Below are 25,064 nucleotides of genomic sequence, written 5' to 3' on the forward strand. Positions count from 1 at the left end.
ACTAAATACACAAGCTTAGACAAAAGTCGTTTTTTTTTGCGGCCAGAAAAATGTTGAAATGTGTGGTTGTGTGAAATGTGTTGTGTTGAAATGTGTGGTTGTTGCCCCATAGGTCAAGGTCAACTTTTACGTTCTTTAACAAATTATAGTCTGTTGTGTGTCACAAACATGTTTCTGTTCTGTAATGTTCTGTTAAAGGTGGGAGTACTAGCCTTAGAATATCTTTCTCTGTAGGGATTGATGTTTAGTAAAAATGGACTTCAATGTAGTGCAAGGACCCAGAATAATATAGATTTTTCTCTTTCTCACGGTGCAAATATATTGTGCACAGACCGTACAAAGTGTCTCTTCTGTTCAGGCCATTTTTAACAACAGAGGCAACTGTTTTAAGGAACAGAGGCTAGCCCTTCTGTCACTCAATATCATCGGCCGTTCTGAAAAAATGAAGCGTGAAGTGTTCCTGGGGTTTACTTTCCAAATACCATAAGACAAATCGGCATCCACTACAGCAGTTGCTATTGAAATGGAAACCTTTGTGATTTTAACAAAGTTAAACTTTGATTATTTTGGGAGAAAAGAAACTGTAGCTCCTTTGAAAACTTACTAGCGCAGCAGTGCTGCTTCATTGTAACTTGGTTTTGTCCATATCCATAACATTCACCAAAGAACCAAAAACTACCGTCCTTATCTAGACATATGAAATGATCCACATGATATACTGTTGTAGGTTTTCTTACTTCTGGAATAGAACACAGAAATTCCGGTTTAACTTTGGCTCTCTGTGGGTGGCAATGTGTGTAGCTTTGGTGATCCCCTGACTTTTCATCTAGCACCATCATCAGGTCAAAATTTTATCTGTTGATTACGTTCTCAAATTTTCGACGAGTCGTTTTCCATAAAATGCCTGAAAATAGGAGGAAGGTCTAGAAGAAGGTCTTCAAATTGCTTGTTTTGTCTGACTAACTGTCTGAGACCCAAAGATATCTAGTTTACAATGATATAAGACAGAGAAAAGCAGAAAATCCTTACAATTGAGAAGCTGGAACCAGAGAATTTGGAATTTTTGCTTGAAAAACTTAAACGATTACCTGATTATTAAAATAGTTGCTGATTAATTCAACTACCCGATGAATTGTTTCAGCTGTAGTTCAATACTTTGGTTCATGACCAAATACCTGCAAAACTACTGACATTCCCATCAGACTCAGCTGCACTTTGTGTTTAGCGCTAATTGGAGCATTTTAGCATGCTATCACGCTAAACTAAGATGGTGAACCTGGTAAACATTATACCCGCTTAACATGAGCATGGTTAGCATTGTCATTGGGAATAGAGCTAAATGCACCATTGTGCCTAAATACAGCCTCACCGAGCCTATAGCATGGCTGTAGACTCTACTTGTTAACATTTGAAGAACATTTATTCATGCTCACACATTAAAGGCCTTCAAATGTATACTGTTCTCTACTGGTAGGTAGAAGATTTAATATAAAGAAAATGGTTGTGGATCACAAATTATCTATTATGGTGAACATGGTTTGGTGAAATCAAATTGAGCCAGATGCGCTTTTCTGTCTACGTGTGGTCCAAATATGCTCTCACAGTTGACTACACATTTTGTGTTGGGGTGAATACTTGGTAGTGGACAGGTATACGCTACATGGACGGCTTGGACCTGATATACTGTACACACAGGCGTGTTTTGGCACGAGTGTGCTGTTAATGAGTACTTATGGGAAGGTGAATTTTCAGTGTTTTGGGCAAGTTACCGTAGCCTGGGATTATTATCTGTCTGCTCTGCTCTGTTGTTTGTATGATAGTTTGAGAATGGTTTGAGACTGGTTTTTCCCCTGTGTTTGTTAGCTTGGCGAATGCCCTTTTTTGCTGGCAAACATCCTGGTCTTCTATATTCAGCATCGCTCTCTGACATAAGGGTCAAGACAAGAACACAGATGAGCAGAGGGGTGGTGATGCTTTCATGTCAGCGACCCTCACCAGACAAACACATGCAGGTAGACACACATCCATCTTTAACTCGCATGTTTTTTCTGTGTTTAGTCTGCCTCCTCACAACTTCTAGACATTCCCTCACATGTCATAGTGTATTATAGCTGAGTTGACAGAGGAGAAGGCTGGAAATTGTGTGGTGTAATAGTTTAGGAGGATGCAAGTGAAAGAAATGTTCGACTTTTTATTTCTCCCCCTTGTTTAGCTCATGAAAAGCCATCTGTTCTGTTTGGCCATCAGTTTATCTGCCCTCATGCTATGCTCACTGGCTACATCTCATCTTTGCGTTCCAGTTCGTGGCAGCACTGTTGTCAACTCAGCACAAGCCTATCTGTTCCTCTTGCCTGATTACAGTAATTGTTGGGATTCGTGTGAAGTGCAGTTGATGCGTTGTAATGGAAACACGAAGGACGGTCAGTCAGGTTCAGAAATGCACACAAACACAGAGGTTAAGCTGTGAGTCATAGATAGGGGAGGTTAAGGAGGGTTTAGTCAGAGCGTTAACTGTGTCATAGAGAGACAGAGCTGGGTTATGGAGGAGGCAGAAGAAGAAAATGCACACAGGACTTTAGAGGCAGGATGTGTATGTTGTCCTCCCATTGGCTCAGAACAGTTAGTTCAGGTCCAATGAGTGGGATGGAGAGGGACACGCATAAGGCAAACATATCAGTACTAGAGCCAAATGTGAAAGACAAAAATTGATGGTAACCTGGACTAAAAAGAGAGCAAAGATAAGTGCAGTAAAGAATGTGGTTATTGATGATTTTTGCCCTCAAGATTTTTGGACAGCACTGTATCTGGCCTTTAATAATTACCCCAGTTCCATTTATCTGGGCCATGTCAACGTTGTTTTTATCATTTGCAACTTTAAACGTATCACTAAAGCATTATTACTACTGCGGTAATATTTTTAATTGCAGTACCGGTTTAGCTTTATCTTCCACAGTTATCTCAGTCTTGCTGTTTCTCGTTTATCAGTATGATCAGAGCTGATGTTTTGCTTGTCAATGATTAATAACCACAGAAATGCTGTGATGAAAGCAGGTGCTGCTGACAAGGTGTTAATATGGGTCAAACAGAACAGTTAACCACAAGGCTGCGAGCATCTCTGTAAATTCTTTCACAACCTCAAAGCCATCAGTTCAAATGCAGAATTTTTGAAACATGACCTGCTAAAATGTATTGACCTTAACAGCACTTCATTGAATCCGCACCAGTCCCTTAAGCCTGACAAACAGAGACTTCAGGGCTGCAGTGTTGTTTTAACATTCAGCTACTGTAGCTTTAGCTTCTCTCCAGTGTAAAACATGTCACTTCCTGTGTGCCACCAAAGTTCCGTACATTGTACAGGTTGTATAAAACATGAGAGTCTAAGCAGCAGGTTGTTTAAGTACAGCTTAGAGAAACAAATTCTATCATCAGTAGCAAATAGATGTTTTTATATCATGAAAAAAAAATTGCCCAATACAGGTTTAAAGTGACAGTTCACCCCAAAATCAAAAATACATATTTTTCGTCTTACCTGTAGTGGTATTTATACATCTCGATTGTTTTGGTGTGAGTTGCAACTCGTGAACTGTCCTTATCCCATATGGTTGCAGTTTACAATAACATGGGTACCTCATTTGCACTCAGTGGGGAGCAATGGAGAGCAAATTAAGTGACTTATAAGTAAAGACAGGCTTAAGTCACTAACGCTAAAGCATATAGCATAACATTAAAATCTCGATCATAAGTGAAGTCTTCACAATGTCTGGCATGTTTCCTGTTTAAACAAGACTTTTAAAGCTCACCCACGTGATGAATAGGTCACTTGAGATGCATTTCATGTGACCTGTCTGCTGCTCCCATTTGTGCAGATGAGATAAAGAACACACTCAGACCTTTGTGTGTGTGTGTATGTTGTTTCCTGTGTGCCTGCAGAACATGTGTTTGACGTTTTAATGCATTGGGCTGAGTGTCTTTTTGCATCCATCTAAAACCATACCATCATCATTTTGTGCATGTTTTGGGTGAATATGTGTGTGTGTGTGTGTGTGTGTGTGTGTGTGTATGTATCAGCATGACACATATTTAGCACTTGAAAGGTGTTCTTACTGCATATGAAAGACAACTATCTATTCTGTCTCCAGAGGAAACAATGTAACATACTCAGCTGCAGCTGCAGTTATGCATGCACAGAGTTACATGAAACCCACACAAGACAGACACACCTACATAGATTTTGCAGTGTGTGTTACATGTGATTTGATATGCAAGTTGAAAACCACATGTTGATAAACCTGCATATACTGTAAATCGATGCTTTGCAGTGTCAATACCAGTTACTACTGGTATTGGTATTAAATATTTTAACATGCTCGTCTCGTTTGTAGTTCTGCCTCCAGGAGAAAAATCCTAGCAATGTAATTTAATCTACATAGAGGATGTAGAGGATAGAGGAAGATAATCTACCTTTCAGTAATGCCTTCCCCTTTGTACCATATGAAAGAGGATCTGTTAGAAAGAAACTGATGAAAAGACTCCATAGAATACTGACCACACTCGGACACTGAAACTGGCTGTTTGAAAGTAGAAGGGAACTAGCCAAAGAATAAGCCTGGAGTTTTTTTTTTTAATTGTCAAAAAATCAGATGGAAAGACCAAAACCAACCATTGCATCCAAGCCTGCACGTTACTACTGAACATGTAAATCAGTTAAAACAGGACACTGTAGCTTTTATAAAACGTTACTCAAACAGGAGGAAATTGTGCATTTTGGGGGGGACTATTTTCAGCCGTGGATTAATACACATTTCATGAGCTAGTGTAAATTGAAAGCACAGGATGGTGTACAGTATGTACGGATGAGTCAAAACGGCGTAACAGTGGCTTATTGATGTGTTTTTAATAGTTTTTGGACAACGATGGCAATGATTCTAACGGCGCTTGTAGAATCAGTTCACTGTTGGTTTTGGTCCATTTAATGGAGTTTATTCACTATAATAAAAAAATATACAACAATGCCAAACTTATCTTTGAAGGTTAGGCAGCTAAAACCATGTAGTCAAGGTCAGGAAAAGATCACATGAAATGGTTGGGCGACTGTGGCTTAGTGGTAGAGCGGGTTGTCCACCAATCGGAAGGTCTACTCATACTGAGGGTGTGCCTTTGGTGTGTGAATGCTTAGTTACTTTGCTGTATGAATATGAGATTTGTAGTTGAAGTGCTTTGAGTAGTCAGATTGACTAGAAAGGTGCTATATAAATCCAGTCCATTTACCATAATGAAAATGCTTTCTACTGTACGAGACTGCATGTAAACCCAGCGTGTTGCTTATGTGCCACTACCACCTTACATTTACTCGCTCTTACACTTCAAGTGTCATACTACTCTCTGCATTGCCACTGAAAGTTTCCATTGAACATTTAGTTAGTTAGTTAGTTAGCAGCTAGTTTTCTTATGAGATCCAGAAAATGGGAACAGTCACAAGTTCTCTCAGACCTCTACTGGGTACCAGTACTGGTCCGAGCAAAGCAGTTATTTACGGCAGCCCAGTTTGATTTTAACTACGTCTGCACTGGTGCTCGGAGACAATATTCCTTGGGTAAATCAAATAAAGATAGATGATGATGATGGTGATGATGATGATGATGATGATGATGATGATGATGATGATGATGATGATGATAGGGCCAAAATCCAAAGCACACATAGTCAGCGCCTCAATTTCAGAGCCACGTCTCACTGTGGCCAGCGTGCAGGCTAAACAACTAGTCGATTAGACAGAGCAAGTGAGAGGCACCAGTCTCCTTACACATACTGAGTCCTCATTGAACCGTGGCCAAACTGGTATGTGGCGTTTTTTTGTACAGCGCTCTGAGTCCTGTCACTCACTCCACATCCCCTTCATACTCCCCACAATCCATACGGAGAAGAAAGCAGAAATTCCCTTTGCTGTTTGGAATTTTGCACTTTCCCTCAAATATCTCCACCGTTCATTTTTCTTGTCTTACTATCTATCTCTTTAGCACTTTCTCATTTTCCATTCTCTCGTCCCTGCTGCTTGCCATCTGTCTTTGTCATTCACTCCTCCTCAGTGTTGCCTGACTTGCTGTGTGATATATGAGCCTCAAGAGGCGTTTGCGCCTTTGAATGCTACTATGTCCTGCATTGTTCTATTTTAGTGTGGGTCATTGTCAAGAGATGTATGCAGCAAAAAAACAAACACACCACGAAATCACAATTGTACACATTTATTTAATGAAGCATTTCTGATTCTGATTCTGATACAAAAAGGACAAGAAATTACATTTGATGGAAATTTCTTTATACAATGTGTTTGTTTATATATCCTTTTGACTGGGATATAATATTCTTCTCTGAAGTGTAGGAATGTATTGACTGTGATGATGTGATCAATATGGTTAGTTTATACGATTACGACACGGTTCAATATACAGTGTGTATTTGCTGCTTTGCCTCTGGTTTGAATGGTTCATTTCTCCAGTGTTGGTATAGTAACACCTCCTAGTGGATACAAAGCGAATTTCAGCACAGATGAGTGGTACAAATGAACTAAATGCTATCTTAGTATAACACTCTTAGTATGAATATACTGGAGACACTGAAGATTTGAACTGTTTTAATAGTTGTTAATTACATACAATAAAAAGCAAACTGGGAAAAATGTACTGTAATCTAATTACATGGATTGCTCTGGTTTCTGATCTTGCCACTTTATGTGAATGTTTTTTTTTTTTTCAGTTTATTCAAAGTAAAAGCTTCCGGTATTTGTTGACTTTAGATATTAGTTGTTAGCATTTTAATAGTGTGTTTAAAGCGTGGTCAACAACTGGTGTTATAAATAAGCCCCCTTACAGTTATTCAAAATCATAGAAATAAAAAAATAAAAATTAAAAATTAAAAATCTTAGAAATACCAAATATCAAATATGTTGACAATAAATCTCTCTGTTTTTGAGTGTACATTTTCAACAAGTCATGGTAAACCAGAGAGACTTTTTTAAATGGTGGCAATAGAACGTGTCACTGAAGTACTTATACTATGCAAAACAAATCACATTATTTACAGCTATTTTTTTAATTGGTGGTTTTGACTGTAGACCTCACCACTCATTCAAAAATACCTGGAGCATAGTTCCACTCTGTCCCTCAGACAGCTCATTGCAAAATGACAAAGAGTTAGCAAATGACTTGGTTTGTGGTCGGCGAGGTGAGCAGCACACTGAGAGGCCACAGAGCAACAGACAGGCTGACTGCAGCTTCCCTCTGACCACTAACCCAGAGACAGATCGACTTTAATCTCAAAGGACTTTTTTTTTTTTTTAAAACCAGGTAGACTGAGGGAAAGGGGGGTCATTTGTTTACAGTTTGGGAAACAAAGTGCTGGCACACTAAGCAGCATGTGGCTGTCGCATGCCGTCAAACAAAGAAACCTGACTCAACAAAAATGAGTCGATATGTTAGTGGCAGGGATCAAAACTGACAAACCATTGCTCGATCGCATATTAAATCATCACAGACGCTCAACATTTACAGTCTTAGAACACACACACACACACACACATCCTGCCATGGCTTAGACATATTCCATAACTTAGGCCTGTTTCCCACTTCCTGCTCTAGAGACAGATCTACAACTAGGTCACCTTGTTTTGTAGATTACTGAGCTATTGGAGGCTTCTTGATCTCATCTTCCTCCTCCACCTGTGTGTCTGGGTTGACACTCTCTGCACTGGCAGACTCTTCCTCCTGCTTCTGCGCACCCCACTGCAGTTTGAAGTGGGTGTTGAGCCGCTCCAGGATGTCAATGGAGTGGTTGATGAGCAGGGCCAGCCAGGCCAGGCCGAAGAAGATCCAGGAGGTCATGAGGATGCTGTACCACTCTGGGTATTTTTTGTCTGGATTACTGTCTGTAGAGGAAAGACTCAATTAATACAAAGCAACGTTTAGTGTAGATAAAAGCCGAACAAATAAAAAAAAATTTAAAATGCAAATTGTGGTGAAGCAGCTTAGAAGAAAGTCATGTCACTCAGGATCACAATGTGGCTACTTCCTGTTGACTGTCAGCCTTGCAGTGTGTTTTGTTTCTTAGAAGGCGATTCGTGTGCTGTACCTGCCACGAAGTCTCCAAAGCCGATGGTGCTGAGGGTGATGAAGCAGTAGTAGATGGCCTGGGAGTAGGTCCAGCCCTCATGCTGTTGGAACAGAATCATGGGCACAACAAAGAAGAGAGCCGCTCCAGACAGGTAAGACACCAGGTGGACAAAAAAGCGGGTACACCTCTGCAGTGAGATGCGGGAGGGAGAAGTGAGTGATGTTCCGAAGAATCATTCCCCCACTTGAATGTGTCAGGCAAAAACTTCTAGGGTGATCTTAAGCACACGTAATTATCAGACTGGGCGATTAAAGATCTCCTCACCCTTCGGCCGGTCTTCCCCTCGAGGAAGTCGGAGATGTTCCTCTCTATAACGAGCATGTACTTGCCCACCCTGTTGAGCACCACCATGTTGAGCGGGATACCAAATAGTGCGAAGAACACGCAGAAGATCTGGCCAGCAGTAGAGCTGGGACTCATGTTCCCATAACCTGCAAAACTGTAAGCTGTTAGCATCTCATCTCGCTGTGGTGGAAGCAGAGGAAGAACTGTGCTGTGAGACACTTTCTTTTTTCATTTTTTCACGTAATTGTTCAATAAGTGGTTTAATTATTTCTTCATTTCACCTACCACTAAATACGTGGAGTGAGTGGCTCCACTTTACAGAGCTGCAAATCTGCACAAAAGAACTGACTGCATTAAAGAAGAGACTAAATGTGACTAAATTCTATTAAAACAGATGTATGGAAATATATGAGTTTTCATTGCGTCGTATTGCATATGATTGCCTGTCTGTCATCAAGGCAGAGGCATGCCCCAACACTGAATTGGATAATGCTCTGCAATAATGAGCCCCAAAGGCTTATCGCCTCCACAGAGCTTCACCAACCAAACTGTTATGTTTAAGGTTATAGATATTCAAAATGAGGGTCAAGGTTGGGGCAAATATGCCCCATATGACAAACAAGTGTCACCTTGAAACAAAGAGGAGCACTTTGAGAAGTGCCACATGGGGAGAAAAAAATCATTTGAAAAAGCCCACCTGCTGCTCAGAAATCTTCAAAAACACATAAATAGAACATAAATGAACACCTCTTGTGTATGAAATGGTAATTTCACATAATAAAATATGGGAAAATTCCCCATATTAGTCTAAATGAGAGGCTTATTCATACTGACAGGAATTACATTTTGACATATTGACCAATTCTACAATTGGTCAATATGTTGAATATTTAAACACAAAGTAAAATCCTGTTTCAGTTATTCCAACACAAGATTAAAACTCATGTCATATGGGTCTCTGACCAGGTTAAAAGCCTGATATTATCAAATCACAGGTGTTTATGGTGCATGAACAATTGTGTTGGCTAGAAATGTTATGGGACATGATTAAGAATCTCTTGGGGTTTTCGTGCCGTGATGTCTAACCTATAGTTGTGACCACAGTGGCAGCAAACACAGCTGAGCTGGTGAATTTCCAGAAGCCATCTGTGGTATGGTTGCCTTTCAAACTTAGGCCCACCTTGGACGTATCACGAACAACCTGAAACACAGATAAACATTATATACTGGGTAAAAATGCTCAAACTCAATTGAAACAATGCCGTGTTCCACGGACTTGGGTCAGACTCTTTGACTGACAGTTATGTAACTCCTGTACATATTGGTTCAAAACTCATTTTGGACACCTTGAGGCCTTTTTAGGTCAATATAGTACATTTGTCAGCATGACATAGAGAAGACCCCTGTCAGCGCTGTGTCAGGCAGAGCAGATATGTTGACACAGTCTGTTACATAAAAGTCTTGAGTTCTTCACCAGTGTGGAAAATGACTCCAAAAGAAATACATAACAGTCTGAGACCTGTGGCCTTGTTATCCAAGTCCTTAAGTTTATGATGCAATGTTTCCTAATCCCAAACAGGTGTATTACTGTAAGTGTTGCCTTATTTTAGAACAGGCAGACAGGAAATGGATTTAAGTTTTATATCTTCATACCTTAATGTATACTGAGGAGGCACCCATTCCACCTCTGTGGCTGGTTTGGATTTCACTTTTAACACAATGCAAATCTGAGGGGTTTCTTTCAAACTCTTGCTCACATTACCTGGCAGAATAATCAAAAAAAGTTATTGTTTGTCAAATATGCAATGCAGCATAACACACTTTTCTCCAGAATGGATTGCAAGGTCTAAACAAATCTCACCAGCTCTGCTGCTGTGCAAATCAAGTCAGGCCACGACACATAGCCAACGTAGAATGTGCAGAGCTGGAAGGCTGGTATTTGCATGGAACAAGTTGCCTCTTTGCCACATAAACACCATTCAAGGTTTCAAATAGGGCTCTCCGTTTTCATAATTTCGTTTCTCATAATTTCTACATGGCCCTCTGTTGCTTGGAACTGTTATCAGTGGCAGATTAGGTTATTGTTCTTGTTTAATCTGTATTGCTGAATGGTGCCACCACTGTTGAATTTTTATCCCACTGCTGCTGTTGATTACTTGAGTGATTTATTGTAAGTGAAGATAAAAACATAGAAAACACGTAACAGCTAAATATGAGTCTTATATGTATTTTAACTCAGTATAACTGGTTGTTTTATGGAGGAGTAAACAGTCAAATATTGCAACAGTGTAGAAAAGGTTTCAGTCGTAGTCATCTGGACACTGTTTTCAGAATCAAGACGTTTTGGTGAGACTAAACAGCCACTTCACAAAAGACTTTATCAACACAGACGACACGCTAACTCGGGATTGCAGAGCGCCGTGCATTTGCATCTAAAAGCTACAAACCACTCATTTGAAGACAGTGAGGTGAAGATTCTAAGTAGAGAGAAGAGTTGGTTTGAAAGAGGAGTCGAATAAGACATTTTGTGAAAAAAGAAAACCCCTCCACCAACAGAAATGGTGGTCTGAGATTCAATTTGCCAACTGTTTACCACAGTGTATTATCACCACGGTCAAGCCAATCATATGCTAATCAGGTACTTAACAGTGATGAGGGAGGTGCAGCCAGAAAACAACAGGCCTGGTTACTGATTACTGGGCCATCATGGAAACAAAAGGTCAGTTTCAGGTGAAACTAGGCAGGGTAAACAGCACTCAGGAAGACTCCTTCCTGAGGGCAGGGCTTAAGCAACACAGAGTAGCTTAAATTTCTGAGTTCTCAGACCATTTTCACAATTGAGAATGACTTCCGGATGGGAGCCGAAACGTCTTGAATTTGAAAACAGTGTCCAGATGACTACAACTGAAACCTTTCCTACGATGGAACACTCCTGGACGAATGAGGGACTACACCATATTGCAACAGTGCAAAATGTATCAACTGTGTGCTAGTTGTAAAGAGCAATGAGAAACATTTAGAATTTTTGTGAAACTGGGGGACAGCATTATTCATTTTTATGCATGCTTGAGTGTTTCATGATGGTGGCATTCCTCCATTCAGAAATATGAAAATGAAAAAGAATAGGATTGTGGTCCAGATGTAAATTCAGTGGTCTCTCTGTAAAACCCACAGGTTGACATATACTGAACCAATATACAGCTATAGGTACTAGCAGATGTTAGCTCAGGTTGCCTTTTAGGATGTCCCCGGCAAAAGAAAATGAGTGCCTGGGAGTGTAATATGCTGACATCTATAACTGTGTTGCCTGTATTGCTTTTTTAAAACATTGTCCTTATCTCCTCCTCACCCTGGGAGAAGGGGTGAGGATTCTATTTCGTTAACCTGCTTCTTCTGATGTCCCATGTTTCTGTGCCTCACCTGAGCCACTGCTTCCAGGCCTTCTTGGTTCAGACAGGTGTACGTCGTGAGCAGCTTCTCTTTGTTCAACAGTAAAAGACTTATGTCCTTCTGTCCCAGATCTCCCTCCAACTTCCAGAAAACCACCCCGCCGATCAGCACATATGCCACATAAATCACCCCGAGCATGAGGATGGAGGGCACCCGTGCCAAGTTGAACATTTCTTTTATTCCCATGTTGGCTCCCTGGTAGAACTTTGGGATCCAGGAAAGCTCAGCGTCTCAGTCTCTGCAGCCGGGGACAGCAAGGACTGAGGCTTTACCTGCTTGGCTTCTTGTCTTGCACGCATTGTAGGCAAATGAACCTCCACCTGCACTACTGTTTCAGTCACTCCAGTGGCCTGTCATGCAAATCGAGTGGAACAAAATGAGAAAAGGGAGAGACACCAGCAGAGGTTGGGCTGTAGGTGATGACTGTGGGCAAGGTCAAATTTTCTGGCCATTGTCTATGAGGTCACGGAGTTTGCCTAGGCACGGCAGGGGTCACTTCAAGGCCAGTTACACTAGTTTGTATGTGATTTCTAGAGGAACTACACAATCTCTAGGACTGAAAAAAATGTACTACTGCACTCAATTAGTCCATTGTACTTCATCGTTCAGGTCAACAGTTCTCATACTGACTGGTCTGAAAGGTCTTGCTCTGCTAACAGTTCTGGCCAGTTTGAGTGAACACATTAAAAAAGCATGACGGGGAAAATAAAAGCCATTCTCCTGAATTCCAGCTGCCTTTCTGGGTTCAGTCCTGTGGGCTCTCAGGTCACCTCACATCACCATCTTGATTAATGTGTTTGTTTAAAGTCTGTGTAAAGGAAATTTGTTTGTTTTTTTCAGAGATTTGTTTCTAAACACATACTAAATGTTAGAAATGTACTAATGTAAAAATTTTTCACCATTTTTTGAAATCACAGCTGGACGACGCACTGAAGCCACTGAGCATGGCCCCTCCTCTAACACTATAACAACTAAAGCGCATTAGCATCAGTGGTTCGCCCACTCAGTCGAGAGTTAGTGTCATTGCCGTTAGCTACTACAGCCTACAGGTTGCTAGCTAACTATGCCTTCGTCCGGCAAATGCTTATTCCCTGGATGCGAGAATTTACAAAACAGCTCGGTCTCCTTATTTAAATTTCCGAAGAATGATGAGATCAAGAAGAGGTGGACTGATTTTGTGAAGAGCCACCTTGATGGAGAGCTGAGGATCACCACCAACACCCGCCTCTGCAGTGAACATTTTACACTGAGTAGTTTCATCAGAGACAACTGGGATTCACTGAAAATCCGCTGTTACTGGTGAATGGGGCCGAACCGACTATCTCCCGCCCCGGCCTTCATCCTCCCGTCCCTCCGACATCTGGTGCCATCGTCGGCAGTACGTGCCCACCAATGAGTGTAAGTTGCCTTGTGTGCTTATGTCAGAATTATAGTAAGTAGTCCACAGTAACTCTACTAAATTTTGCAACCCCCTAATGTGATTTTACATCGTGTAATGTTAGCCTAGCATCATTTTCTTGCAAGCTAGCTAACGTTACTGCATGTAATGTTATACTGGCCCTGCCCTCAGCAGACACGCCCCCAGCATTTGAGAGCAGAGAATACTGCTTATTTTTCAAGATTTTGATAACTTAATTATTTTGATAACTTTTTAATCATCCAAATTTGGCTGGGTGGTTAATAACACATTTTTCTGTGGTGTGACAAACACATATTTATTATTGCTTTACACAAACTTTAAGACAGCCCTCAATTCACCAGAGTTTACCATCAGTACACAAACGCAGATGTGGACTCTCATGATCACACATACCCAAAACATACATATGTACATGGACACTTGCACAGTGTGACATGAGAACATTCTAATAATGCAGCTGGGGAACATACAATAAAAAGTACATAAACAGGAGTTCAAAAAAACACCAATTCATCGTTCAGCAGTTATTCATAATTCTACCAGTTGTCTGAAGATGGAAAAACATTACAGGTTTCCTACCTGAGGCAATACCTGATTAAACACATAGTGAGACTTTTACCGTCGGCACATATTTATCAAACTGCTTAAAGTTTATTAAAAATAGATAAGTGAAAGTATTTATCTTAAAATGCTCTTAAATTTAAGAGAGCTCCAGAGGTAAGCACACACAACTTTACAAAATATCATTGGTCATGTTGAATAATACGTTTTTTGAAGCAATATGAATAATTCAGAGGGTAGTTTTAGTGTACTATTTAATGTGATGTGAACATTTTAATAGGATGCTACACGACTTGTATCGTTGTTGTCAGGAATGCAAACAAGAACAAAGCTGCCATTGAATTTGTTTGCAATCACTATCGTGCATCTTCATAGTCTGCACTTGTCATTGTGGTACAACATTCTCCTTATTGTATGTTTTCTCTGAAGTACTTCATCTACCAGCTATCTGCAGCACAATTTCGTTCCTGCTCCAGTTTGGTTTTCTTTTGTTTCCATTTCAGTCAATGTCCTATTATCTACACACTCTCTCTCTCTCACTAATATATATATATATATATATATATATATATATATATATATATATATATATATATATATATATATATATATATATATATATATATATATATATATATATATATATATATATATATATATATATATATATATATATATATATATATATAGTGAGAGTGAGAGAGAGAGAGAGAGATAGATAGATAGATAGATAGATAGATAGATAGATAGATAGATAGATCATGTATCATAATATGTACAGAAAACAATCACACTAAATATATTCTACCTAGTGAATATTACATGTAGATAGTCCCATTTACAGTCCACTCTCAGATCTTTGACGTGTCTTCTAGTTTACTGGATGACACGTCCTCTTCCTCCTCGTGTTTCTTAAAGCCTGGATGAGTTACGCCAATCGCATGCTCCATTATTCTGGCTCCCATGTTAAGGATAAGAGCAAGCCAAGCCAAGGCAAAGATGATCCATACACCTGCAAGGCTACGGTACAGAGAGATGTACTTCTTGCCTGGGTCACTCCCTACAAGAATCGACATTACCTTGTTAGAACATGCTATTATTATTATAATCCCAGACAGAACCATTGTGTCAATATGTAGAGAGGTAAAACACAAATGATTTTTATGTACCGTAAACAAGCTCACTCCTTTTTTTTTGCTTTATGCATTAGGTATTTAAAATTACAACACAGTCATTTTCACAACGCATTAAAAGGCATTTTTATTGAACAGGTGACCGCTGCGGTCTTTCCACCACGTTAGTGCTTGTTTGCTCTCTCCACTCACCCACCACATAATCTCCAAAACCAATGGTGCTGAGGGTAATGAAGGCAAAATAGAAGCCCTCGCCAAACGTCCAGCCTTCTACGTAACTGAACAGCAGGGGAGGGATGACCAAGAACAGCAGGCTGCCTGTGATGAAGAACAAGCTCACTGCCAGAGCCTCAACTGTCTGCTAGGAAACCAACACAGCAAAACTAGATTCAGGTGAGATCCACGGCAAAGTGGCAATAGCCTTTTCCTGGCATATCTTAAAGGTTTGGTCACTACAGTAATGGACAGCAAAAGCAAAAATGACCATATATCTGTCTAGAAACCATACCGCGGATGTTTTGGTAGCAAATAAAAATCTGTGGCTAATGCGTACCTTGTGTGGAACAACTGAGACCATTCCCCTCTCCAGTCGGCCCAGGTGGATGGTGAGACACTTCCCCAGCTGTTTGAGGAAGGCCAGGTTCAGTGGGATCCCACACATTGCGTAGAACACACAAAACACTTGGCCAGATACAGTGCTGGGGGAGAGGTTGCCGTAGCCTGCGAACGAGAGAATGATTTGTCATTGTCTTATCAAATCACACAGTTAAAATGCTGAATATGTAAAGATGCTCACCTATAGTTGTGACTACTGTGCCTGCAAAAAAGAAGGAGCTGTAGAAATCCCAGTTACTGGGGTTGGTTGAGTTGCCTGATGGATTCACTCCGTTTTCCCAGGCATCCAAAATCACCTGCAAACACACACACACACACACACACACACACACACACACAAAAAAGTTTATTAAAATCCTAGAATAAGGCCACACTCAGCTGCTTTTACATTTGGAGACATAAAAAAGGAAATTGACCTATTCACCTCACTAATCTACTCTATTAATCACTTTGGTAAATATTTGTACTCTTGTACTTTCTTACTTATTGATTTATAAGGGCAGCTTACTGTAATACCTTTTATTGCTATGCACCAAACCTGATCATAAAATTGATCTTCCAATTCCAACGTCGTGTCACTCAGTATTTGATGAGCCCTTTTCATAATCATATTTACTCTGATTAAAAACAAATTTGTATATGTACAGACTTATATACAACTGGGGACCTTTTGTTAACCATGAATCATCAGCACGTTACTATTTTGCCTATGAAAAGAAGTTGACAAATATGACATATAAACTGTGAATGTTCTACTGTTACACTTCAAGAACTCTCCATTGCACTTATAAAACATGAATTCCTGAAAGAACTGAAGAATGCGGAAACCTGAACAAACTTCTCCAAGGCCGGTCCGTCCAGGCAGGTATAATTAGCCAAGAAATTCAACTTCTCCAGTTGGAAGTGGTTTCGGTTGTTGCTCTCAGCCTCTCGCTCCAGTATCTGGAAGATGGTGGCCCCAACCAGCAGGTATGTGAAGTGGACCAGAGCCAAAAGTACTGTCCAGCTCACTTTGACCCGGACCATCTGGAACCTCGCCATCAACCTCCTCCAGCACCAGAATGGACACAAACGCTGATGCTCAAACTCAGAAAAGAGGTTAATCGCTTCGGAAAGGACGAACAGTCAATGTCTTGACGAAATGTGTTCCCCAAAGACACCTTCCATAACTGAAGACTGTGGCATTCTTCTCCAAAAGAGGGAATAGGAAATTGTGAGACAAAAACGTGTTTCAAGTAAATGAGAGCCAGCTATTAGAGTGCTCTTAAATCCCAGCGACATCAAGAAAAGGCTGATGTTTGGTACAGCTGGGACTCGGAGGGACAGCTCTAACTGGATACTCCTCCAAAAGGTAAAACATCTCCGCTCAGTGCTCTTACTCTGATTCTTCAGAGGAACACAGGTGTCGGGTGATGAGTTGTGGGTTGCTTGGGCAACGATCAAACTCCTCCTCTCCATTAGCGCACATACACTTGCAACTGTTAACTAATAAGGAAGCGGTGGCAGCATCTTGTCAGCAGAACAAAAGTTAATATTTTACCTGACTGCTGTTGGTTGTTCAAGCACCCACAATTGTGGAGTGCTGATGCCAGAGCCTTTCAATAGGACTCTGCATTGCGGGGACTAATTTTATCGGGAAATGTATTTCAACCACAAACTGTTGGATTCCTGAATTGACATTCTTTGCAGAAATTGCTGTTGAAATAATAATGACTGGTGCCACAACTTGAGTCATGTCAAGGGAGATAAATTGACTTTAAGTATGGACACTTCAAAATCTCATCAGTCTAAAAGCTCAACGTTTCTAACCCAAAGAAGTCTGCTAGAACAATCATCAGACATTTTCCCCACATTCAGGAGCCAGGCATGTTTATGGTCAGATGGAGAGGAAAGAGAAGACATTTTGGAGAGGTGTAGAGAGCACTGCTCGATTGTGGGCCATAAACCAATATAAAGCTGGCATGTTAAAAATGCATGAAAGGATGTAAGAAAAGCACTGACTTGACTGAATAGATGCCAACAATTACAGCTATAATTATAATACACATTTTCAGCCCTGCTCTGGTAGGTTGGTGTCCCAGAGTCACTGCTTGCCTGCCTGAAAAAACTCTCCAAACTCCCATTTGGGGTGGAGTAACAGCGTAGCAAGAACACGCTAAACAGTGGGATTTCGATGATGGCTACGTGTCACACTATATAATATGATATGTAACACGTATTGCCAGTGTTGCAGGAATTATTAAACGCACCCTCTGGAGTCGTCTGTTCATCGGTGAAGACAGTGAGCATGTTTTATTTATAGTGACATAACTTTATATATGGTGAGAAAACCAGTTCAAAGTGCTGTTGTGGGGGTTTCACACAGTATCTCACCATGACTGTAAATCATTTTTTGAAAGACGTTTTAAAAACTGAATTATTAATAGTTTCAGTGATTTAGAGGCACACATAGACTTTCAATTAAAAAGACACAAAAACAAATCCCTTTACATGTAAATAGACTATATCATAGGTGCCTGTGTCATTGTTCTTGTATTTTGGGTTCCTGGCAGCTTTATACTTTATACTGCTAAACTGACAAAAGAAACAATTAACCAAAATCCACCTGAACTCTAGAGGTTTATACTCAAAGTTGACATTTGAAATTTAATAACAGTCTTATATACTGTATGTGGGGGTGGTGGAGTTGTAAAACTGTAAAACCAAAATATTGAGCTACCTGTCACCCCGAGAACACTCCCAGTATTAAAGGAAACACGACACTAGCTACCACTGCTTTTATGTAATTTGTGTCTATTTTGGTGTCCATTTCATCAATTAAAAAGAGCTTTGAATACACACACGTCGTGAAGAAAGTCACTGCTGTGACTGAAAGAAATAACAGATATCATGACTTCACCAAAGAAGGCTCTTTCTCCGAGGCAACTCTGCCTGGATGCAAATTGTGCAGCTGCTTGTCATCTGTCAAACAAATCAACGCAAAGCCATGCAAACAGGTTGTTCCAGTGCTCACAGGTCGCCTCCTGTTTGGGTCGGCGTGTAGCGATGGCTCTGAGGTGACTGGATGGGTAGATTTTGATTACCAGCTGACGTCGACGGATACGGTGAATGTCAAGAGCATTGGAGCAGTCGGACAATTTAATGTAACTTGACCGATATTATCTACACTGAATTATTAAACGTCACCGTAATTGACTGTAAGCATCCATAAATGGATCATTCAGTTCAATGCTCAAAAATCAATACGCCATGCAAAGAAATGCTTGTAACCCTATTTGAATTTCAAATACTGTTTCTTAAGGAAGCCATGTACAGACTGGAGACATGCCTTCTGCCCAGTGCATGCTGGGATAGGCTCCACCTCCCGGTGTCCCTGAATAGTAGTGAGCACGGATGGGTATTTTAAGGACCAGACGATCCATTAGTAAAACCACTGCACAATAATTGATTTTGCTTATATCATTTGCTATCATCTTATATACTGTACAATACTACAGGCTCATATTTCAGGGAGATCTTGGAGACACAGTCAGCGCCTCAATACAGCCTTTGGAATGTAACTGAGGGTGGATTCCCTGCATCCCAGTATCGGTGTAATATGGAATATATTTGACTACTAATGGGCTGTTTTTCCAGCATGATAAGTTAACTAATGATGCAACCCAAAGTCTTGGTTGTCCTTATACCCTTCATGGCTGAAGTTAGTGAAGAATCACTTACTAACAACTTAGGCGTAACCCTCATACTACAACTGCCATTTGCAAGAAACTGGTAACTACAGTACACTATGTGTATACATAAACAACTTAGGCGGGTAACTACATGTTAAGGCATCTTGCAATTTCTTTGGGCCTTGACACTTTGTCATTATGTAGCTTTATTTTTGATTCAAAATTTTGTGCAGATTTTAAAAAACAATATTACTCTTTTCTTTACAGTATATCAGAAATAAACAGGTACACTACTGCACATACATTACACACCTCTATGTACAACATTTTACACAAAATTTGTTACACTTATAATAAAATGAAACCAGACAGAAATATGAAATGCACGTCTCATTCTGCAGGTCGGAACTTCCTGTGACCATTTAAAAAGTCATGATTCATTACTTCTTTAAACACATGCTGGAGCCAACTGCTTTCCTATTTTCCGCTCCTTCCTCTGATATCTTGAGACAACATTTGTTCAGATCAAATGGCCGGCACAGGCTGTGATTTATACTGCTGCCCATTATATCGCTGGCATAATCTCCAGAAGGTCAACAAGTGTGTGTATGCATGTAAAAATCAGACAGGATGTGTGGCTTGTGTTTGTCAGAGGGGTCTTTTTATGAGAGATCTAGTATGTCTCGACCCAGTTGAGATAATTTCTCACATCTTCATTGTCCGTCCATCAATACTCATTGATACTCATACATTTTTAAGATCATTCTATCATCTGACAGATGAAGCAGTCACGTGACGATAACTTCAGGCCTTCATCAGAACTTCATGTTATTACTGAGGTGGGCCTGAAATGCATAAAAAACACAAGGCAGATTGGACATCCAGTTGAAAGTATAAGGAGAAATAAGCAAGAAAATGCCCTGTGAATTCAAACAAATTGTTATTTTCAGAGTAACAATCCCTGAAATGAAATTACAGTGAAACACCCCCTAAACTATGACTACAACTACAATAACAGCCTCCACTGTGAAATCATGCAGTCTGTTTCTTTTTGCCAGGTACCCTACACTTCCCAGCATGCACTAGTGAGTTAAAAGCTGTTTTGATAGTAGGGATACCACCATACAGGGATTACCAAACACCCAAGGATAGGGACTTTCCTGTCAAAACACATTTGCTATTCAGCTTAGTGGTGCCAAGGTAAAGAGGTATGAAATCAGTCTTCCTTGCCTAAAGTTGGGGAAAGACAAGAAAGGAAGGACAGAAGAAAGAAAGATTTCAGAGGGCAAACGTCTTCCTCAGCTTGACTGTCTGGTGTCTCTGCTCATTTGGCCATCGTTCTGTCTGTTCACATGACCTCAGCCGTTCTGGATATCTAGTGGTAAACCACAAGACAGCCAAGTCCACTTTACTGTCTGCCAAAGTAAGCAGCTACACACAGGTCAAAGGAGAGGAGAGAGAGAGAGAGAGAGAGAGTGTAACAGAGAGAAGAACCACGTAATAGCAAACGATGAGTACTTGTAGAGCTAGAAAAAGTGAACCTGCTAAGGGGGTGAGGGTGTTTTGCGAGACCTGTTTATGTGTAAAACACTGTCTTAATTGTGGGATCTTGCCCAGAAAAGACATTTCCTCATCTCACTCGTCATACACTACTGCCAGAGCAGAGCAAAAGTGAATCTGCAATCAGTTTCAGCTTGTAATTGGTAGCTTATCAAGTGTTATATCTTCCAGGTAGTTTCTAATATAGAACATATAGAATGTGATGTATACAAATTAAATACAACTCTCAAAAGCTCAAAACAAGAAATTAATGGTCTTACAGTATAAACTTTATTGTAAGGTGAAGTGTTGTAAGGCATCACACCGCCAGAGGGCAGCGTTGCAAGCAAAATGCATATCGTGTGAAGGCTTAGTGTGTGTATTATTTCTTGCTTTGTGCATGTGTGCGTTACCTGTCCTGTTGAGGAGGTTTTGCCTGGCTCTGACAAAGGCCAGGATGTCAGCATCGGCCTGTTGGTCTCCAGTCAGGGTTATAGAGGATGAGAGCTTGGTGGTGGAAAGGGCCCTGAAATGTACATACAGTACGTGCAATGTAGTATGATAATATCAGCATCAATTCTTCACAGTTTCTGTAACATAAATAAGGACTTTATATTGCTCTTTCTGATAGCAAATCCTTTGCTTTTTATGTGTGTGTTGGGGGGGCATAAGCTTAAAAGCCCTTTACCTTGCCATTCTAAACACCACTGCTGTAAACTGTTTTTGTTCCAAAAGCATAAAGGAAACAAGCCAAAAACCTTAACAGGCAAAGCCTCTGTATGAAAGAATACTATCTCTGTACTACAAGTGGTTGCTGGAGATGGACAAAAGTGTATATGCTATGCATTGAGTGTTTTACTGTGGTTGTAAAAAGGTAGTTTCAGCAGCAGCGTTCAAGCGAGACCCCAGGTCTTTGATTTGTTGCTGTAATATAGTTTGGAGACATTACTTCACAAAGAAATAAAAATGTATTGCCACGTTCATAAGTGGAAAGAAAACACAGCACTGCTATAAAGTCTACAGGTCCAGGTTATATGTACAGAATTAAGAGCTACTGCAAACATGTGCTACTGTATTGTTTATGTAATGAAAAATGTACACATAGTGGTGAACATGCACGGTCTCGGTGAATCAAAACTGCAAATCTTAATCACAGGGTTTTCTTTGTGCTGAATGTCGGATAGAGAAAGACAAATCTGATGAATGTAGGTGCTCTAATTTCATGAAAAACTAAATCTGTTGTTTTCAAAGCCTTCCATTAATTTCCAGCATGCCGAGCCAGCCTTCCATGTACCTCCACTCAGGTGAAGGAGTGAAGTCAGTCATCCTCCCATCCAAAGGCTTATCATGCCATGCTGGGACAGCTGTCAAGGGAGGTACGCTCTTGGGGACGAAGCTTCTGAAATTCACAGAAATTGAATGATGATGAGGACAAAGTGTGAAGTGCAGTATAATCCAGCAGTACGTTATAGTAAATAAAGAAGAGATGAAGTGAAGCTAGGCTGACCTGAGATCCAGGTCTGGGCCTGCTGGAGAGTCTCTCACAGTACTGCTCAGAGCAGGTGCACTGTATAACAAGTTAGGAGAGCATTTCATAAAGATTGTTACACCATAATCCCACAGATTATCTGTATCTTTAGCTGCAATACAGCATAATGTCCATATAAAACTCATATGGTGGGTCTACAGCTGGTACTCACTGTAACTCATCTGTGTCTGTACTGGCGCTGTTCTCTTTGATTTTCAGTATCATCACATACATGTGCTTGCCTTAACCACAAGAGGGAGCAACAATGCAAAGTACTGTGCACTAACATATTGTGCTGCACAGGGTTTCTTGTTAAGACCTTTTTAATACCACATAGAATGCAGTAGGATACCTGTTTCATGATCATACCAGCCAAAGTATGAAAATATGATGGAAAAGCAGTTGGGACGATATGGCCTAGAATGATTTATTATTAAATCACATTTTTTCAGCACTTCCCAGCAGAATAGAACAATAATTGCTGATCATATAATTAATTGAAGTAATGCAACCTGGACCCAGATAAGCGGCAGAAAATTGATAGATGAATTAAAAATGATTAATTCACTCAAGTTCAGTTAAGTTTTTGCCAAAATTGACATTTGGCAATCATGAGACAAAGAGCTGGGACAGTGTTTGCTAAAGGTTTGATGGCACTGACTCCACAAAAATAATTGAACAGTCTCTGCAATGAACAATCCAATGTCATAACAATCCAACTTTTTGTTTATAGGTGTGTAACGTCTCCTCACAGCCCGCTGTCGGATACATTTTATAACTAACATTACTCCCTACGGCAGGAAAGAGAAAATATTTAAGACTTTTGTAAATTAAATTGAATACTTTTTAATACTTTCTAAGGTCGTTGAGGAAACTGAATTCCATGCTTTTTAAGACTTTTCAAGACCTGCAGATGATGATGACCATGATGCAGTCTGAGTGAAGATGTCTACACACAGCCTGGACAAATATTGTGGTCATTGTTTGTGTGAATGTGAAACAATATCTATGTCATCAAAACCTTGTCAAAACCTAAGTCATAGTAGACTTGTGGCAGATACCACCTGTTTCATTGCTAAATGGCTAATTACTTCACCTACTAATATCACCATGGTTGGTGAAGGGAAAAAACACAAAGTCATTATCTTTCAACATTTGTTCAATATTCGAATTCAATTCAATTTTATTTATATAGCGCCAGTTCATAACAGAAGCTATCTCATTGCACTTCCTACAGAGCAGGTCTAGACCGCACTCTTTATAATATTATTTACAGAGACCCAACAAATCCCACCACGAGCAATATTTGTTCCATGGAAACAAGCACTGAGGAGCTGGAGGTTGTTGGCCACTAATCAAGTGCTATTCAGGCACAGATGTTGAGAGGGTAAAAATAACATGAATGAAATGAGTGCAAATGAGTCAGCGAGGGGAAGGTGTTTCTCCTTGTAACTTGGCTGGTTTCTGTATGCAACCAATTGACAGGAGAGACTCAAAATGAATTCTTATGACATGACCTCTACATCTAAAAGGAACTGTCCACACTTTTAATAGGTGTACATTTACATCTGCTGGAGGGATGGAGGGACAGACAAAAAACAGTCAGTCAGCTTTTACATCAATCACAGAAAATGTGTCTCACCCAAATCCCGGAGCACCAGGTGAAGACGGCTGCAAGGTTCCACTTGGTGACCCTGTGTGGCGTCTGGCTCTGGTCTCTGACTCAGATTCCTAGTCACAATCATTGAGAAATTATTGAAATATTTCTGGAACACTTCTCAACAAAAACACCATTCCATGCTGATGATGCCGATGACAGTTAAACACAATGTGGCCATTTGTAATTTACAGCTAGAGGGAACAGAAGACCTGAGGTATTTTGTGTCCTCTAGCTCCATCATACCTCTTACTCAAAGTTTAATCAATTACCTGCATACTGTTTTCCAAAAACAGAACAGTAAATGGTTGGACAAAGCTGTTGGATATAACTTCCAGCTTCCTGCTTGGAAGACCAAAACTGCATGTAAGGTCTGTCTGTCAGACTTCCTCTTCTTTCCATTTGTCATTCAGTGATAAATTCCCAAACCATGTTCAGATGTGAGTGAGATATTGTTCTCCATTCATAAGATCAAAACCAAAGAGTTCAAGCCAGCGGTGTCTGCTGGTCAGATGTTGCTGCTTAACATTTTCTTTGTGGTTGGTTTCTGAAATGTGCACAACAGCCATCAAGGCTAGGCAAAGTGTGTGAGTGTGACTTAGTTCTCTGTAAGTCAGTGTTATTCATAATTTGGGAATTTTCAAATTATCTTTCTCTCCAAGCTTTCGTAAATATTGTCTTTCAATATACTGTAGAAGTCTCTGAAATAAACACTGACACTTCTTATCCTCCTCTGTGTTGCTGAGAAACCTCACGAACATGTTGTCCTTGTTAAGATTTTACCTGCTGAGACTATGTATTAATGCCGCTGCTGTCTTGCCTCTAAGCTGCTCTCCAGGCCCTTGTTTGGGTCACATGGAATTCTGTAAAAATGTGTTTCCGTGTATTTGCCTCCTACATATGTTCCCACCAGGGCCCATTCAGCATGATGCTGAACAGAGGCTGCAAGTGTCTCACACTGGTGCCATAAAAGCATACATACACACAGACACAGACACATGCATATCAACTTACACAAACACACTGACATGTCCACAGA

The 25,064-nt window shown here is 40.3% G+C and overlaps 3 protein-coding genes across 8 annotated transcripts in view; all 3 read right to left on the reverse strand.

Moving 5' to 3' along the window:
* Positions 1 to 6,300: 6,300 nt before the first annotated feature.
* On the reverse strand, positions 6,301 to 12,099 carry LOC122861767 (potassium channel subfamily K member 17-like). The gene is made up of 5 exons (XM_044166632.1): positions 11,872 to 12,099; positions 9,538 to 9,652; positions 8,431 to 8,597; positions 8,125 to 8,293; positions 6,301 to 7,921 (listed from the first exon to the last, which is right to left on the reverse strand). Exons 1-5 carry the CDS (start codon positions 12,085 to 12,087, stop codon positions 7,671 to 7,673), a joined length of 918 nt encoding a protein of 305 aa, XP_044022567.1. The 5' UTR covers positions 12,088 to 12,099; the 3' UTR covers positions 6,301 to 7,670.
* A 24-nt stretch (positions 12,100 to 12,123) lies between these two features.
* Positions 12,124 to 19,350, reverse strand: LOC122861766 (potassium channel subfamily K member 16-like). 3 transcript variants are annotated; one of them, XM_044166630.1, is made up of 6 exons: positions 16,459 to 19,350; positions 15,812 to 15,926; positions 15,569 to 15,735; positions 15,208 to 15,376; positions 14,691 to 14,942; positions 12,124 to 12,251 (listed from the first exon to the last, which is right to left on the reverse strand). In XM_044166630.1, exons 1-5 carry the CDS (start codon positions 16,669 to 16,671, stop codon positions 14,734 to 14,736), a joined length of 873 nt encoding a protein of 290 aa, XP_044022565.1. In that variant the 5' UTR covers positions 16,672 to 19,350; the 3' UTR covers positions 12,124 to 12,251; positions 14,691 to 14,733. The 3 variants fall into 3 exon arrangements, with proteins under 3 accessions (XP_044022565.1, XP_044022566.1, XP_044022564.1); XM_044166631.1 differs by lacking the exon at positions 12,124 to 12,251 and having other exon boundaries at positions 14,598 to 14,942; positions 15,208 to 15,373; XM_044166629.1 differs by lacking the exon at positions 12,124 to 12,251 and having other exon boundaries at positions 14,598 to 14,942.
* Positions 19,351 to 19,487: 137 nt separating this feature from the next.
* The window catches only part of kif6 (kinesin family member 6), a 56,994-nt gene continuing 51,417 nt past the window's right edge, over positions 19,488 to 25,064 (reverse strand). For all 4 annotated transcript variants that reach the window (XM_044167004.1, XM_044167005.1, XM_044167007.1 and 1 more), the window contains 5 exons: positions 24,011 to 24,099; positions 22,348 to 22,407; positions 22,135 to 22,239; positions 21,254 to 21,366; positions 19,488 to 20,146 (listed from right to left, as the gene is read on the reverse strand). In XM_044167004.1, the coding sequence (XP_044022939.1) occupies positions 20,133 to 20,146; positions 21,254 to 21,366; positions 22,135 to 22,239; positions 22,348 to 22,407; positions 24,011 to 24,099 (381 nt within the window). In that variant the 3' untranslated portion in view covers positions 19,488 to 20,132. The remainder of the gene's footprint in view (positions 20,147 to 21,253; positions 21,367 to 22,134; positions 22,240 to 22,347; positions 22,408 to 24,010; positions 24,100 to 25,064) is intronic.

The sequence above is a fragment of the Siniperca chuatsi genome, linkage group LG15 (assembly GCF_020085105.1).
Source record: "Siniperca chuatsi isolate FFG_IHB_CAS linkage group LG15, ASM2008510v1, whole genome shotgun sequence".
Lineage (NCBI taxonomy): Eukaryota > Metazoa > Chordata > Actinopteri > Centrarchiformes > Sinipercidae > Siniperca > Siniperca chuatsi.

What these genes read in the sequence shown, in the direction of transcription:
- LOC122861767 (XM_044166632.1), bottom strand. Translation starts at nt 12,087, where the DNA reads ATGGGAATAAAAGAAATGTTCAACTTGGCACGGGTGCCCTCCATCCTC. An exon ending in GCCTGGAAGCAGTGGCTCAG is followed by an intron (nt 9,653 to 11,871) that starts GTGAGGCACAGA and finishes TCTGTGTTTCAG; the next exon opens with GTTGTTCGTGATACGTCCAA. An exon ending in AGGGGAAGACCGGCCGAAGG is followed by an intron (nt 8,294 to 8,430) that starts GTGAGGAGATCT and finishes ATCTCACTGCAG; the next exon opens with AGGTGTACCCGCTTTTTTGT.
- LOC122861766 (XM_044166630.1), bottom strand. Translation starts at nt 16,671, where the DNA reads ATGGCGAGGTTCCAGATGGTCCGGGTCAAAGTGAGCTGGACAGTACTT. An exon ending in CCTTGGAGAAGTTTGTTCAG is followed by an intron (nt 15,927 to 16,458) that starts GTTTCCGCATTC and finishes GTGTGTTTGCAG; the next exon opens with GTGATTTTGGATGCCTGGGA. An exon ending in CACAGTAGTCACAACTATAG is followed by an intron (nt 15,736 to 15,811) that starts GTGAGCATCTTT and finishes TCTCGTTCGCAG; the next exon opens with GCTACGGCAACCTCTCCCCC.